The following is a 17,287-nucleotide window of genomic DNA, read 5'->3' on the forward strand; positions in this document are numbered from 1 at the left end:
GTTGTGGCAGACGGGCTTAGTTGCTCCGCGGCATGTGGGATCTTCCCAGTCCAGGGCTTGAACCCGTGTCCCCTGAATTGGCAGGCAGATTCTTAACCACTGTGCCACCAGGGAAGCCCACAGAGTCTTATTTTATTGAACATTAGTTTCTTACTTGTACCATGCTGTCTTTAAAATACAGATATGAACTACTTCAATGGAAAAAGATTGATTTTACCTAGCTTTCAGCCTCATTCAGTTGTAATTTTTAATCAAATTTGTAAATTTGTACAATGGAATTTATCAGTGGTATAGTCAGATACTGACATGGGTTATAGCCAAATGTTACAAAAACTTAGGTCTTCTGTTTTTTTCTTAAAACTGTTCCAAGTTAAAATTCCTTTTTCTCAGTAATACATTTCTAGGCAATAAATCAAAGGATTGCTGACTGTGGATATTAAGAAATATACTTTTTCCAGCCTTACTTACGCTTCACCCTAATTTAGAAGGTTATGCTTATAGCTGTTATAATACTTTTGTTTATCTATATTTAGCAGCAACATTAGATCAGTAATACACAAAGGGCAAAAATATTTTTATGTGTACTACTTTCTAGTTTGCTGGTTTTGTGGAATTCTGAAAAAATCTTTTAAAAGTTTATTAAAAATCACCTGTGTAAATTTCTTTCTTTATGCTTATCATTTATTCAAAATGATTGTCTTATTTTAAAAATACATAATTTATAGTTCACTGGAGTTTTTTCTATGGTATTTTCTTTTGTTGTCTTATTTTCCCCTCAAGAATCTGGCTGGTTGTACAGTTGGGAAGAAAATATTTTATACCTGTACACTTGTGTTTTCTCCACGGGCTTAAACTGGGATAGACTTATTCCAAAGAAACTTGATAGGAGTGTGAGGTTAGAGGCATCATTCAGGTGCATATTAATTGAGAGGTATTTTTCTACTCTCTCCAATCACTGAACACCAAGTTCTTAATGTGAATTTTAAATCATTTAGCTCCCAAAGGCAATTGTTGTATTTATTTGATGTCCAAATCCTACTTACTCAAAAACTGCTCTTTCCTTACACCTTCCAAGTTTAGAATTTGAAACAAGTTAGGCATATACAACTATGAAACGTACTACCCTTACTGATATACAGTGCTCTTCTTTAAGCTTAATTAACCAGAAGATTGAGACTTCCTGATTTTCCTTAGCAGTTTTGACAGTTACAGGATTTATTTTGTATTAGTTCAGCATAAATTTAAATTGGTATTTTCTGGATTATGGATTCCTTAAAACTACCGCTAGCCAGTATTATTTCTGATTTCCAAAAGGAGAACTTTGGAGGCCCAGAAAGGAATTGCTGAGGTCAAGATTAATCAATCTAGGATTTCTCCTTTTTAGCTCAATTTTTTTCCCTTTTAATTACAGTAACTCCTAATAATGCTCTATTTGCAGGCTATTCTCTTATTTGCCAAAAAGAATGTCATATCTTATATTTGCACTTACTGTTAATAACATGGAAATATTTGAACGTTTGACTTTTTCATTGTTGCTTATTCCCAGTAACTGACTACCCTTAAACCTTTTAGAATTAACATAAACAAATAGGTACAAAAGACTGACTTTCCATCTTTGTTTCCCCCAGCATGGTGTCAGGACACAGTAAGCATTCACTTATTTATTGATTGAATATTACTGCTCTCATCTCTATTCTGCTTCATTGAAGATTTGTTTTAAGTTAATGACAGGGCAATGTGGTTACAAGCCTCATCAAAATTTAAAATGTTTCCTTCAGGTTGTGACTTTACTGGGCAAAATGGAACGGCTTCGAAGCTCTCCCCTTCATGCCAGTATCTCTACAGCTCTTGATAGACACTTGGAGTCCATTCACATTGTACAGTCACGTAGAAAGGACGAAATTGTTAATGCTTCAAATCGGCAAAGGCAGGGTGTTCCTAGATGCCAAGATGACAGAGGTACAAACATTAATGCATATTCTTTTGATAAGGCACTGAGATAATTTGAATGTTAATAAAATCAGACTCTGAAGTTAAAAGGTTGAATTTCTAACATTTATACTTATCTAAAGAATAAATTGTTAAATGGTGCCCACATAATTTACTCCAGAAGTACTTTGATCTATTTTGCTAATATTACCCATTTAATTATAATAACTCTGTTAAAGTCTGTGTTCTACCTAAAGCAGCATAGTCATGGTTATACAAGTCAGAAATAAATACAAGTATCAACGCTTTTTTTTTTTTTGCGGTACACGGGTCTCTCACTTGTGGCCTCTCCCCTTGCGGAGCACAGGCTCTGGACACGCAGGCTCAGCGGCCATGGCTCACGGGCCTAGCCACTCCGCGGCATGTGGGATCTTCCCAGACCGGTGCACGAACCCCTGTCCCCTGCATCGGCAGGCGGACTCCCAACCACTGTGCCACCAGGGAAGCCCCAAGTATCAACACTTTTAAATATTAAGTCAAATACTTTGGTTAGCTCAGTCACTAGCCATCCTTCTTTTATAAAAATAATGTTTGATCATTTAGTAGCACAGCACGGGGTTTTATGAGTTAAGGGGTACTTAAATGGCATCTGATATGAACTGACCCCAAATATTTCTTTTACAGATGTTTTTGCCCTTGCTTCAGCAATTAAAGAGATGTGTGTGGCTACTCGGAAAGCACGCACTACCCTGTGGTGTGCACTGCAGATGACCTTGCCAAAAACAGCCAGTACAGCTGGCCAAACAGATGTGGAAAAGGCTTTACAAGATATAGTAAACTGTGAAGATAAAGTCCATGAAAGCCTAAATAGTAGCAATCCAATGAACCAGAGAAGTCAACAAACATTAAGGAAATGCCAGCAGAAAGAAGAATAAAAAGCTGATAAGTAAATGTATCAAGACGTGCTAAAAAATGTTAATGAACTTGTCAAACTTGAAAATTTCATTACATTAATTTTCTCTCAGATTTAAAGGTAATACCTTAATGAAGTCTAACTTTTATTTAAAAATCTTCTATTTGGAATGAATCAGATGTAGTTTAAAGTGAACTCAAAGGTAAAGTTGACTTCTCTAGGGGTTCCTGGGTAGTCAAAGATAACAAGTTTAAGTAAATTAAATATTTCCTAACAGCTAAAATATTGCTGAAACTCATTCTGCAGTGCAGGTAAATGCAAATGTGAAATTCTTCTAGAAGATAAGTTTCATTTAGGTCTGCCTTAGTAAGTATAATTCCAAATAATGAATCTAAGTGACTGTAACCCAATTATGGCGACAGTCTAGTAACCAAGACATAGTTTTGATTGTGATATAAAAGTGTTTTCCTTACAAAACTGGATAATACCTAGGGAACAAAGGAAAACAAGGATGAACCCAATATTCATGTAAAAATTTAATATTTAAAATACTACCATATTATAAATTTGAAATCTTAGTACCTAAGTATATGGAGGAAAATGCATCTGATTCTCCTAAAGTAGGGATAAAAGTGCCAGTGTAAAAACCATGCAAGTTACTGAATATAAAACCTGTTCAAATCATTTGTGTGTGTTCTTTAAAATTTAATTATACTATCAATTATTAAATATTTCCAGTTTTAAAGTATTTTAATTGAATCAAAAACAAAACATTTCCTTTATCTGGATCTTTTAGACTTGATGCACAGTAACTAAAATGATTATTGTTTTAATACCCTTAGTTTGCTGCCTTTCATGAGGGTATCACAGAGTTCTAAAATGTATTTTTTTAAGGTTAATCTTTAACTAGTTTAGTTTGCAGTTGTTTAGTGTATATTTTGTGTAGTTCTGTTCATTAATTTGCTTCTGTATTTTTTTAAAAGCGTTCTTGAAAGCTTCACTTTTTCTGTTTCTCATCACTTAATATCTTTGTATGGAACCCGAGTAATTTATTCATTAATATGAAATATTGGTATTATGTGACTCAGAAGATCTTGGGTTTTAACATTTCTAGCATGAGTTAAACTATAATATAATGTACTGATGAAATTTAATTGAACTATCCTTGACTAGAAACACTAATGTTTTAAATGTTGGTGTTTTTCCTAGTTTTAGAAATCCTGGTATTAAAAAAAAAAAGTGTAATCACACCACATAAATTTTCTTTAGATGATGTTCAGAAGAAACTGAGAATGGAGGAGTAACTGTAGGGAGAAATACTTTGATCACTGAAATGCCTTAGAACTACCCAAATGAATTACATTGAGGGTAGTCAAATAAAATAGATCATCCCACCACAGTCACCGCATAGAAAGTGGTTAAGTTTGATGTAAGATATGTTGGGTGTTATGAAAACAAATACTGAACTGAATTTCGTCACTCAGGAAAAATAAATAAATTACTTTGTTGAAAATATTTAGTTTCATTTTTTTACATGTTTGTATTAGTTTTTTTTTTAATATTTATTTTTTTATTCTTTTTTGGCTGCGTTGGGTCTTAGTTGCGGCATGCGGGATCTTTCCTTGTAGCGTGCCAGCTCTTTGTTGCGGCGTGTGGGCTTCTCTCTAGTTGTGGCTTGTGAGTTTTACTCTCTAGTTGTGGCACACAGGCTGTCCTGGGCGCGTGGGCTCTGTAGTTTGCAGCACACGGGCTCTCTCATTGAGGCGCGCGAGCTCAGTAGTTGTGGGAGCCGGCTTAGTTGCCCCGCGGCATGTGGGATCTTAGTTCCCCGACCAGGGATCGAACCGGCCTCCCCTTCATTGCAAGTCGGATTCTTTACCACTGGACCACCAAGGAAGTCCCTGTATTAGTTTCTAACATTAAGAGTCACTCATGCCAGAAAACCAATTAAATTTCATTTAACTGATAAGAACTGGTGGTAAGTTTTAAATTTCATTATTAACAAATAAATAATACTGTTGGTAGATAATAAACCAATGCCATTCAGATATCCTTAGATCTAACCTGACCTCCTTCAAATAAATTTTTTTTTTTTTTTTTTTTTGCGGTACGCGGGCCTCACTGTTGTCGCCTCTCCCGTTGCGGAGCACAGGCTCCGGACGCGCAGGCTCAGCGGCCATGGCTCACGGGCCTAGCTGCTACGCGGCACGTGGGATCTTCCCGGACCGGGGCACGAACCCGTGTCCCCTGCATCGGCAGGCGGACTCTCAACCACTGCGCCACCAGGGAAGCCCCAAATAAATTTTTGTTCTACCTTTGTGCTAATCCTGGCAAACCAGAATAAAAATTCTGGAGAAACTTTTACATGACAGTGGTCAGAAATTAAACACTAGTCCATTAACAAAAAACAAACACAAAAATTCTTTGAAATTCTGTTAATCAAGTCATGCTTTGGATAACTCAAGTTAGTAGGCTGTTCCTTTCTATTGTATACCCTCTAATGGGTGGTTCTTAAGCATTGTACTTCTGAATTACAACCTATGAATAATCTGGTACTATAACGTTTTAGAGGGGTGGGAATTAATGTTATGACTGAAATTCCAAATTTGGCCTAAAATGTCAATCATACCACAGAAAACATGGTTTAAAATTTGCCTTTTGCGGTATTGAATATTTTAGACATAAAGGATTTACTGGCACCTGAGTTAAGTGGATAACCTTACTCAAAGCCTAATGAGCCGATCCTTTTTTTCTGTTTAAGCATTAGTTCAAGTGTACACTAACTATAACCTATGTAATAGAGTCCCAGAAGAAAGAATTGCCTACTGTTATAACAGATTGAAACCAGCACCCTTCAGGGGTCTATGGATATAACCTGACTGTGCTTCAGAGACCAAAATCAAGGTGAGAACCAACCAAAAATCCAAAGTATGGGTTATTAAATTAAAATAGGCTCTCTCATATGCTATCTGTAGCCACAGCCACATATGAAACTAAGACTCCAGCAGTACTTCAGAGACTTCAAAGCCAATCTACTGACTGTCCAAAAAGAAGGTAATCCTTCTGATCTAATATCCAACACATAGAAAGGAAAACTGAGGCAGAGAATTTATGGATTCCAGGATGAGGTTCTACTAGCAGAAGAGATAACTGGGCTAATCAAAACAAGTAAAATTCAAACCCATTCCTAAGTGACTATCCACACAGAACTCACTTCCAGGTGGAAGGAATCAGAATAAATCAGAAGACAGTGATTTAAATAGTTTATTTTTTTTAAACGTGGTTATTTAAAAAAAATTTTGCAATGCCACAGTTATAGGAGTGTATAGAGGTGACACATCGTTTCCTTAACCATGCGTTTTACCTTCCGCAGAAAGGTAAAAAAAATTGTTAATCTCATAGTTAATGGTATAAAACAGAGGTCAGCAAACATTTTCTCCGAAGGGCCAGGTAGTAAATATTTTAGGCTTTAAAGATCACATAAGGTCTCTGTCACATATTCTTTCTTTTACAACCCTTTAAAGATGTAAAATCCGTTGTTAGCTTGCACCATACAAAAACAGACTGGGCAAAATTTGGTTGCTGGCAGTTGTTTGCCCACCCCTGGTATAAAATATCTACTTTCTGTCTTGACAGAGGAATTGCTGTCTTCAGGCTTCTTGACAGTCTACCGCCTGAAGTAGGGAAAGGCCTATTTACAACCGAATGTGGCTTGTGACAAAAGTAGACATGGAGGAGAGTTCCTACTCACTTTTGACTCTCCCAAGCAGTTTTTCCATTCACTCACTCATTCAATAAATTTGTTGCACCTACTATGTACATTCTTAAATATCTTTGTGTTAGCAGAGATTTCCAGTGTTTCTTCCTTAAAAGGGTTTCTCTAAACTTGTAATTATCAGGTCCTTATATGTTTTAGGGCAGATCAGGATTAAAATCTTTACTAGCACTCAAGAGGATTCATGATTATAAAAAATGAATCTAGCTAACAATGATATCCTTGCACTCAATACTGACACATCCTTCTTAAAATCACAGCCCAGATGAGGAAAAATATATAACTATCTCTTATTAAAAGACACTTTCTTTCCTACCATAGGCTGAAACTTTTAAAAAATCTCAAATGTAGAACATCCACCAAATAACTTCTTCTCATTTTCCTAGTTTGTTGCCATGTAACATAAAGTCTGGATCCAGGTAGGGCTCTTCATCAGCTTCCTATTTCAGCCATAAAACAATACATTTAGGGGTGAATACTACTTCTGAAGCAATTGACACTCCTACATTTCATCTCAGGGAAGGAGTGGTCATCATTCTCCTCCTTCAGGACAAAAACTGTCAGCTTTCTGAATATTCCTGCTCTTTATCCCAGGTGAGGGAAGACTTTTTAAAGTGGCCAAAAGGAGTACAGGACTTCAGGATTAAAATATAAAGGTTGCCCCCATTCCAGATCTTTGGTACAGACATCAACTACAATAATCTGCTTACCCACACCACAGAGACATGGCACATTTTGTAATTAGAAGTGTTTGTGATTTTCCTTTTGACCATGTAAACAAAAGGGGAAATGCCTTGGGAAACTACTTTTGCAATGTTTTCTCATTTCTCTTAAATACACAAGTGCACAACCAGTTCTCCCTTTGACCAAGTTCATGAGGAGAAAGAATAGAGTGGACCAAGGTTATCGCTTTCGCTCTCCTCTTTGAGTCCTTTTCTTTTCCTTTTCCTTGCGCTCCTGCTTGGCTAGCTTGTCCCTCTCCCTCTGCAGCTTGTCCTGTTCCTTCTTCCTTTGGGACTCATCCCGAAGAGAGTCTCGCTCCAGTTTTCGGGCATTGAGGACATCTTCCACGTTGGTGTTTCGAAACAGAGCTACAGGTGAGTTAAGGGATGAGGGTCCAGGTCACACAGGTCTCAACTACTGCTCTCTCCTCATTCTTGCTGTCATCTCTCTACATGCCAAGTCTTCAATACTCTCTACCTGTCCCTAGTCTTAAAAAAAAAAAAACCCTTACGTTTATCTTTGGTCTAATGGGAAATCCTAAAACTACCATTAGTAAAAAAATTAGAATAAAAATCTCATTCAGACTTATCTGAGTGTTAAATATTTCATGAAAATGAAATTTCATTCTACAATAAGTACTTATATTATTCACTGATGCAATATTGTATAGTACCCAGGCTAGTTTTAGTAACTAGAGTATTAAAGTAACTGGCAAAATTTTTATGTACTTGGCATTATTAAAATGCTTGAAAAGAGTTAAGTTGTTTAACCTTACTAAACTTTATCAGGTTGCTTTTTTCCCGAGACCACTAAAGCTTAAGTGAAAATCATGTTCTAAGGAAATAAGTTTAACCAGTTAGAAAATACCTAGCCAAAAACTTTACTCTTCATTTCTTACAACTTTAAAACATAACCTGTTACTACCAGACAAGCTCCTCTTTACTCTTAAAACATAATTTTTTTCTGCTTTAGTGCTTTATAACGAGTAAGTCTCCCTGAAATAACCCCCCTTCTCAGATAATCCACCATACTCCTCACCTTTAAGGTGGATTTCTAAATCCACGTTCTCTAAGAAGCTGCTCATAAGTGATTCTGTTGGTAGGGATTTTCCTCAGCACGTATGTTTCAATCTGTCCGTATTTTAACTTAAAAGTCTTCAGTGTTTGTAGTCTCTTTCCACTGAATTATAAGGTCTTTGAGGACAAAGACCAAAACTGCAATATTGTTCTATTTGCTTCCACATTGCTCGGAAACCCAGCGCTATACGCAAGGAATATAGATTCTCATTATCCCTTAGAAATCCTTTCTCTAAACTAACCCCTTCACGGTTCATGTTAACATATTTTCTTTGGGGAAAATTCTTGCTAAATTGACTATTTAGAACTGTCCTAGGACTGGGGCTCACAATGCTGGCCTGACCTGTGTCCTTGGAGGTAAATGGAGCCCCCAGCAAGGACAGTAAAGTAAAAGCTGACCCACAAGAATATTCTATGGAGAAACACATGGGGATGGACACAGAGAAGGATACATTTCTCAGAACCAGTGCTCATCATGGTGGCACCTGAATCATCCTTCTCATCTGCTTCAGTGAGTGACGTTAAGGAAAGTCGGATGGAAAACAAAGGTTAGCACATCCCAACCCAACATCAGAAAATAGTGACTAAGGTGATGGGTAGGAAAAGCATGCTGAATGGAAGGACTCTGTAAGGGATATGACGGTAGACCCAGGAGAGTCATCTTTGGAAGTCTCAACTTGGGGAAGACTGCTCAGAGCTTCTGTAACATCCTTATCTGTCAGAGGCTGAAAAGAAACTGAAGCTGGTCTAGGTGGACTGCCACATTACCTGGGAGCCAGGGGATGGCAAGATGACCTCAAAAACAGTGGTTCTCAAAGTGTGGTTCCCAGAACTCCCCAAGAACTTGTGAGAAATACACATTCTTGGGCCCCACTCTGGATCTACTAAATCCAAAACTGTAGGGCATAAGGCCCAGCAATCTGTTTTAACAAGTCCTCCAGGAGAACCACTGCTTAAAACATTCTTTTCTAGCCCAAGAAATGAGATTTTGTAGTTGGAACCTCAGCTCTGCCAAAGCTGGCAAGAAAAATCATGAGGGAAAACTAGAAGAGGAGTTGGCCCCAAAGAGCCTAAGAATTCTTTCCTAACCTAGTGACATTTCTGGTACGATGCCCACTCCATTCAAGCAGGCTCAGTAAGCTAAGCATTCCCTAAACAAATTTCAAATTCACAGGGAACCAAATCTGCACCTACCAGCAACACTTTCTTTTTACACAGTCCCCACTCAAATTCCAGGTTTATTCTGGTGTTGTTTTGGGGGGTTCAGTCTCACTTTGGGGGTTCAGTCTCACTTTTATTAATTATGTGGTCACTGGAATATTTTTTTAAAAAAAAAGATTCAAATGAAACTGCTCCACATTTGGGAATCCAAATTCAAATCCAGGTTCTAGTCCTGGTTTTGCTATTAATTCTTTGAATGTCTCTGATCACCCATTCATCTCTTAGTGCCTCAGTTTCCTTATCAACTGTGAAAAAATATAAAGATGGATTATACATGTAACACTGTACTTCACAGAAAGGTATTATACAAATATAAAGAATCATAAGTGTAAATCAACTATAAAGAATCACAGCTAGAGCATATTTTCTGAAAACACAATAACAGTGGTCCATTCAGGCATTATGTTTCACACTGAAGTTTTCAGGAACATATAGATTGTGTCTTAAAAAATGTAAGTCCAGTATCAACCATTCCAACATCATTCCTCACGCCATCCAAGGGCTATAGATCACTGCCATTTTAGAGGAGAAAATTAAGCTATAGAGGGGGATTGGCAGCTTCCCAGAGCTCACTGTAAACCAGCAAAGGCTTTTGGCTCAAGCCTCAGGGAATGGCACTGAGACTCCAGAAAGGATATTCCTCTTCGTCTGTCACGTCAGCATACTGCGCCAGGAGCGCAGCTTTCCTCTGCTTCTCCTCTTCTGACACCATCCTGGGCTTCACCACAATCTGCGCCTGCTTCTCAATGAGGGTGGCAATGGCCTGGACCTCATCTGGGAGGTGGTGGGAGGGAAGGGAGGGACAACAAGGTTGTATGTGAGAGGAAACACGCTCACCGAATCACTAGTCCACCCTGGCAGTGCTTGGAGTAAAGGCAAGGGCATCTACTGACTCCTTAGAGCTCTGGGGTGCAAAGGAGGTGCCTCGGGGGCCAATGAGAAAGGCAAGGAAAGGCCATGCAGGCCAGGCTTTAGGTCTCGTATCTGTCTTCAATCAGAGCAGCCCTGCTTTTACTTGTTTTATATATTGAAGTTCTGCTGCTTTAAAAAAAAAAAAAAAAGGTTACAAAGCACTGCATTAGAACCATAGACAATCAAGCCTCCAAACATGAAACTTTCTCTCCTCTCAACTCAGAAACCAAAGAAGGAATCTAGCACCAACTTAAGCTGGTCTATTTCATGTTGATAATTATGCTAGGTGAAAAAAAATTTTTTAATTATTTTTTTATTTTATTTTCGTTTCTGTGCGAGGGCTTTCTCCAGTTGCGGCGAGCGGGGGCCACTCTTCATCGCGGTGCGCGGGCCTCTCACTATCGCGGCCTCTCTTGTTGCGGAGCACAGGCTCCAGGCGCACAGTAGTTGTGGCTCACGGGCCTAGTTGCTCCGCGGCATGTGGGATCTTCCCAGACCAGGGCTCGAACCCGTGTCCCCTGCATTGGCAGGAAGATTCTCAACCACTGTGCCACCAGGGAAGCCCCTAGGTGAAATTCTTATATTATTTTAAAATAAAATCATCTGTTAACTTCTCCATTCTCAAAGAAAGGAGGCAATGGTGTCAAGCAGTGATTCTCATGCCTGGCTGCATATTAGAATCATCTGAGGGAGCTTTTAAAATGATAGCAATGCCTGGGTCCCCACCTCAAAGATGTTTATATAATTGGTCCATGGTGCGGCCCAGGCACGGGCACTTTTTTTTTTGTTTGTTTGTTTTTTTGCGGTACCCGGGCCTCTCACTGTTGCGGCCTCTCCCGTTGCGGAGCACAGGCTCCGGACGCACAGGCTCAGCGGTCATGGCTCACGGGCCCAGCCACTCCGCGGCATGTGGGATCTTCCCGGACCGGGGCACGAACCCGTGTCCCCTGCATCGGCAGGCGGACTCTCAACCACTGCGCCACCAGGGAAGCCCGGGCACTTTTATTTTTATTTATTTATTTTAAAATTTTATTTATTTTATTTTATTTTTGACTGTGTTGGGGCTTCATTGCTGCGCGTGGGCTTTCTATAGTTGCGGTGAAAGCGGGCTACTCTCCACTGTGGTATGTGGGCTTCTCATTGCAGTGGCTTCTCTTGTTGCAGAGCACGGATTCTATGCACATGGGCTCAGTAGCTGTGGCATGCAGGCTCAGTAGTTGTGGCTTGCGGGCTCTAGAGCGCCGGCTCAGTAGTTGTGGCGCATGGGCTTAGTTGCTCCGCGGCATGTGGGATCTTCCCGGACCAGGGATTGAACCCGTGTCCCCTGCACTGGCAGGCGGATTCTTAACTACTGTGCCACCAGGGAAGTCTTGGCACTGGCACTTTTAAACGTAAAGCAAGCAATTCTAGTGTACAGCCACAACTGAGAACCAACATGTAGATAGCTTAGAAAAGATTCTATTCAAGTTTGGATTTGTGATTTGAGCTTTCTGCAGCTGATTTGTCATCCTAATGGTAACACCTCTTTCATTTTAAGGGTGGAGGGTTTAGCTGAATAAAGCAAAAGACCAATCATAATTTGTGTTATGAAATGAGAATATGAAAAAGATGGGAAAATATAGTTGACCCTATAACTGCAGAGCAAATCTACAAGGGGGAGTGGGAAGAGGAATGAAAACGAAAAAAGAAAAAACCACAATGAAGAGAGCCATGGTCAGCTGAAGCAGAAAAATGTAAAAGGAAAAAAGAAAACCAACGTTCAGTTAAAAAGTTAAAGTAAGCTGCTCTGTGTTTTCCAGTTTAACTTATTTTAGGGCAAATGAGCATCTACTGGAGAAAACTAAAAACTCTTTCTCTAACAGCTGTAGAGTAAAGGTTATTGGAGATTAGACGTAAAAACTCCAACTCTACCTTCTTTTTTCACTTTGGTGACAACATTCTGAGTTTCCGACCATCGTTCCACAATCTCCTTGCAGATGTTAAGAAGGGAATCTTCTTCCTGGTTGGAAAAGTAGATCAATTAATTTCCTGAGAGCCCTCGACCTGAACAAAGTCTATGCAGAAGGCAGAGCTCCCCCTGCTGGTGATGAGAAGAAATCACAGGGAGGGTTTGGGAGCCACAGAAGAGATTGTTTCTCTTCTGAGGCTCCAAACAGAGGTAATCCTGTGTGTGAGTCCCAGAAGCCACACCTGCTAGGTCAAGAGCACCCACCCCATCCTGCCAAGCTCCAAAGGAAAGGATTCTCACCAACTCAGGGCAGTCCTTCTCCTTTTGCGGCAAAAACCTGTTGAGTCAAAACTCTGAAATTTTCCTTGGCCAATTTACTCAACTCAGAACACTCTCCAAAGTTTATCAACTTTCTTGCTGGAACATATCCACGAGCTTGCTGATCCATAATAAAGAGAAGTTAAGTGAGTAGATGGTCTCCTATACAACCATCCCTCTGTCCATTTTTCATAAGCAGACATATTCTGCACACCAACCAATCTTCCTCCTTAGCATGGTATGACAAAAAGGATGTTGGCTTTGGTGTCAGACTTACTTAAATTCAAATCCCAGATCTATGAGCAAGTTTCTTAACTTTTCCACGCTTCACATCTTCCCAGGATTTTAGAGAGGATGAATGTGTATAAACGGCCTACAGTCCTAACCGCTGGTGGTCCAGAGGTTAGGACTCCGTGCTTTCACTGCCATGGGCCAGGATTCAATCGCTGGTCAGTGAACTAAGATCCCACATGCTGTGCACTGCCAAAAAAAAAAAAAAAAAAAAAAAAAGGCCTACACCACTGGGCAAAGAACAGGCATTTCAACAAATATGGGTATTTCCCTCCATTTTCATTATGGCTGCCTTCACCATCTTCACCTTCTACCCCTCAGGATGAGCTGTCAGTGTTCACATTTCCTAATGTGTCAGGCACTGTTCAAATACATAAGAACTCTCAGAGTTCTTAAAACAATCTCAAGAAGCACTCTCAATTTAGAGATGAGGAAACCAAGGCACAGAGGTTAAGTAACTTGCCCAAGGTGATACAAGTAATAAGTGGATTAAACAGGATTTGAACCCAAGCAGTCTGGCTTTGAGCCCACGTTCTCAACCATTATATTACACCATCTCTCAGAGAAAAGTAAGGAGAGACAGAACACAGACTTACTGTGGATATCCTTATTTTGTACCCAACAAAGGATTCCATCCTCTACCCTGCATCCTTTTAGCATGCATTACAGACATATTGAACTTCTTTGGTCCAGAGTTCCTGTCTTGCAAGGATCCCCAGAAGGAAAAGCGAAGGGAGAGGAAAAGAAAAAAGGGTAGGAAAAGGAATGGAGAGGCAAAAGAGAAAGGGCACTCTTGGAGGACAAGGTGGTTTATTCCCCCAATCTCCTCATCCAAACCAAAGAAGTTCCTTCCTCCATTCATTCATTTATTCATCCAGATGGTTCCTGCCATATTCAAGGCACTAAGATGAGTGCTAAGAGATGAATGAGAAACAGTCACTAGCCTCATAACACTTACAGTTTAGAAGGCTGGTATATAAACAGCTGCGACGAAATGTAATATCCTGTTTACTAAACTCATTGTGATAATCATTTCATGATGTATGTAAGTCAGATTGTTATACCGTACACCTTAAACTTATGTAGCACTGTATGTCAATTTATCTCAATACAACTGGAAGAAAAAAATGTAATGTCCTACTTAATGCTATGACCCTACTTAAAATTGCTCACCCCTCCATTCCACTCCTGATCCTCTTACAATGCTCCTTTTTTCTTAACACTAATCATTTTCTAACATACTATATACTTTACTGATTATGTCTTTCCTTACCGGAATATAACCCTTTGAGGGCAGGGATTTCTGTCTATGTTGTTGCCTAAAGTACCCCAAGCACTTAGGGCAGTGCCTGGCAGAGAGTAATCCATCAATAAAAATTTGATTAATCAGTCAATCAGCGCAGGACTTCCCTGGCAGTCCAGCGGTTAAGACTTCGTCTTCCAAGGCAGGAGGTGCGGGTTAGATCCCTGGTCGGGGAGCTAAGATCCCACATGCCTCACCGCCAAAAAACCAAAACATAAAACAGAAGCAATATTGTAACAAATTCAATAAAAGTCTTTAAAAGAAAATCAATCAGCGCAAGTGCAATCAGAAGGAATAAAGGGAAGGATGACAGAAGTTTTTGTTTACTGTCATTTGCTCCCAATTATATATACTATTCTTGACTCTTACCTCAAATTGTTGCTGACAAACTTCTAAATTCCTAATATTGAATCTAGCCCAATATGGCGATTGATTTGGCTATGCCTTTTGTTTTTCCTAGAATGGGATTTGGTACAATAGTCGGGAGCTTTTATATGCAGCCCAACTGACTGACAGACAATAAGCAGTGCTATGAGTGATGTGTTTGGTCTATACCATATTCACTGGCCTTGCTGCCCTGTAAAGTTGCTCCTCAGTCTTCATGGACAGGACCCCTGCCTCCCCATATCATTCCTGGCCAATTCTTCCCAAAGTCATTTTCTACATAGAAGGGGTTGGGAAAACTGAGAAAATTAAGCATGGTGTGTGAATTGGGCAGAGGAAGGGAAGCCACCTTAAAAGTGAGTTTGTCTTCTGCATGCAAACAAGAGGGAGATACAAAGAACCAAATCTGGTCTAGATAACTCTTCTACCAAGAGACTGTTAAGAGTCTAAGGCAAAAAAAAAAAAAGAGTCTAAGGCAAATTCATGCCTGCCTTTATCAGGAGACATACAGTTCTAAGTAATGATACAATGTAAAGAACAGGTCAAGGAGCTGGTACCAGTGAGTACCCAAATTACTTCAACTTCTTTTTCATGGAGTCTTTAGAAACTTCCCAGTGGGAAATTTTTTAAAAAGTAACTTAAATTGCTTGCCTCCTACTCTTTCCCTCTACGACCTGCAATGTAATGGTTCAAGAAAAGAAGTTATTCCACTGTGCTGTATTTCCACTGAACTTATGAGTTGCATCACAAGCTGTGTTAAGGCTTTCCCGTTTATAGGTCAATCTCACCAGAGCAGGCTCTGGAACTATAAGGCGGCCCTTGCCAGGAGGCCCTGGGACAGCTGCACTAGTGTTATGTTTTAACCACGTGACCAGTCAATGAACTGCACTTTCACCACGTAAGTGTAGGTAGAGATGAGGGCAGGAGAAATGATCAGGTTGGAAAAGTGGACGTCTTGGTGACTTACTACTTAAATACAGTTTAAAGCACACATTTCTGAATTCTTAATCTGCTTCTAAAAGGCTAAGTATCAAGTTTATCTCTCTTCTTTAAAACTCTGATCTCTCTTACTCCCAACCTACTCCCCCCAATGATTACTGCATTTCTAAATACAGTAAAGGATCAAGCACAAAATTTGTTTCCGTTCTGCCTAGGCGTGAAAAGACCTCTACCGCCTAAACTGACCTTTTCTGGACTCCTACCTCCAAAATAGGAAACCGAGAGGGTACCTCCTGCAGGCTTTTGTCAGGGGCACTGCCTCTTAAAGGGCACAGACATTTCAGGGCACTTAATTCCTCCCTCTGAACACTGTCAGCGGATGGGAATGAAATTGGTTGTTAGACGTTTATGATAAAACTCATTTAGACATTTCAACGCCTTTGGAAGCATACTCACCCAGCTCATCCACAGGCATCTGAGAGGGTCTTGTCCTCAAGAATAAGGGAAAGCCTTTCCTCTCTATGCACCTGCAACCTTCCGGCTCCCAAAACCCTGGATAGGGAGCAACCCCCTTCCCCCGAGGCCCAGGGCTCAGAAGAGTATTCCTCTCCCAGGTGAGACCACTAATCCTCTGGGACACCAAGTAGGGGAAAGGGGATACGAAGTACTGACAGGGGGTGGCAGAAAGGCTAAAGGAATGTGTCCGGGCTTCTCACCAGGAAAGCGGAGAGGATACCCTGCAGAGCGTCCAGCTTCTCCTCTTCCTCCTCCTCCTGAAGGACACCCAGGATGTAGGCACCGTAAACGGCTCGGTCCACTCCCAGCGCCTCCAACCGTCCGTCTAGCCACGATTCAAAGCCGCTGCCCCCTCCTTCGCTCTCGCCGGAGGTAGCAGCGGCCACCGCGCTGGGCGCCGCCATCTTGGGGCCAGGGTCCTGCCAGCCCCCAGGGCGCCTACCGCAGCGCCTGACGGGCCGCGCCACGGGCTCACTGCGCATGCTCGGAGACGAAATCCACGCCCCGGCGCGAGGGGCGTAGAACCTAGTCGACCCGTAGTGACCTGCCGGGGCGTTTCGTACCTTCTAAGTAGAGCGCATCTTGGTTTACGCACGGTCATGTGGTCTCTCAGGAATCCTGGCTGGTGAGTAGTCTTAACCGACTCTTTTTTTTTACAGTTGGGGAAGTTCGGAGGGGTTCAGTGACTTGACCGAAGTCACGCGGCTAATAACTAAACGGGACTGGAACTCACCTTCGATTCTAGCGCCTCGACCGGCTTCAACAAGGCGCCCTTTCACGCCACTCGTGCGAAGCTAAGCCACCCTCTCCCACACAGCTTTCAAGGAGGAAACAGCTGGCTCTGTCCGGATTGCCCACTGTCTCTATCAACTGCTACCACCTGCGCCTTTCCATGCTCCTCCCGTATGAAAACTCAAGCTCCAGAAAACCTTTCCTGATTTCCTGCAATCTGTGTTCAGACCACTCCATTGTGCTGCGGTTGCTTCTCTGCATTTACCGTGCTGTGCTTAACGTGCTACCGGACACATAGTGGGTGCTC

At 40.9% G+C, this 17,287-nt stretch overlaps 2 protein-coding genes across 2 annotated transcripts in view; one reads left to right on the forward strand and one right to left on the reverse strand.

Moving 5' to 3' along the window:
- Positions 1–2,864, forward strand: part of MEIOC (meiosis specific with coiled-coil domain) — a 19,501-nt gene extending 16,637 nt beyond the window's left edge. Inside the window, exons 8-9 of the mRNA XM_024130185.1 lie at positions 1,779–1,959; positions 2,614–2,864. Coding sequence (XP_023985953.1) covers positions 1,779–1,959; positions 2,614–2,864 — 432 coding nt within the window. The remainder of the gene's footprint in view (positions 1–1,778; positions 1,960–2,613) is intronic.
- Positions 2,865–6,491: 3,627 nt separating this feature from the next.
- Positions 6,492–16,724, reverse strand: CCDC43 (coiled-coil domain containing 43). Its single transcript, XM_007125385.3, has 5 exons — positions 16,449–16,724; positions 12,461–12,548; positions 10,276–10,411; positions 8,869–8,927; positions 6,492–7,708 (listed from the first exon to the last, which is right to left on the reverse strand). The coding sequence occupies exons 1-5, from the start codon at positions 16,650–16,652 to the stop codon at positions 7,521–7,523; spliced, it is 675 nt and encodes a 224-aa protein (XP_007125447.1). The 5' UTR covers positions 16,653–16,724; the 3' UTR covers positions 6,492–7,520.
- Between the last annotated feature and the right edge of the window lie 563 nt (positions 16,725–17,287).

This window comes from Physeter macrocephalus, chromosome 14 (assembly GCF_002837175.3).
Source record: "Physeter macrocephalus isolate SW-GA chromosome 14, ASM283717v5, whole genome shotgun sequence".
In the NCBI taxonomy this organism is placed as follows: domain Eukaryota; kingdom Metazoa; phylum Chordata; class Mammalia; order Artiodactyla; family Physeteridae; genus Physeter; species Physeter macrocephalus.

Bases quoted from the DNA above. Each gene is read 5' to 3' on its own strand.
- CCDC43 (XM_007125385.3), bottom strand. From the start codon at position 16,652: ATGGCGGCGCCCAGCGCGGTGGCCGCTGCTACCTCCGGCGAGAGCGAA. The intron at 8,928-10,275 runs ATATCCTTTCTG...AACGTCACTCAC, and splicing joins GACGTGACAGACGAAGAGGA to TGAAGCAGATGAGAAGGATG. The intron at 7,709-8,868 runs GTATCCTTCTCT...ACTCACCTGTAG, and splicing joins GAGCACTGGTTCTGAGAAAT to CTCTGTTTCGAAACACCAAC.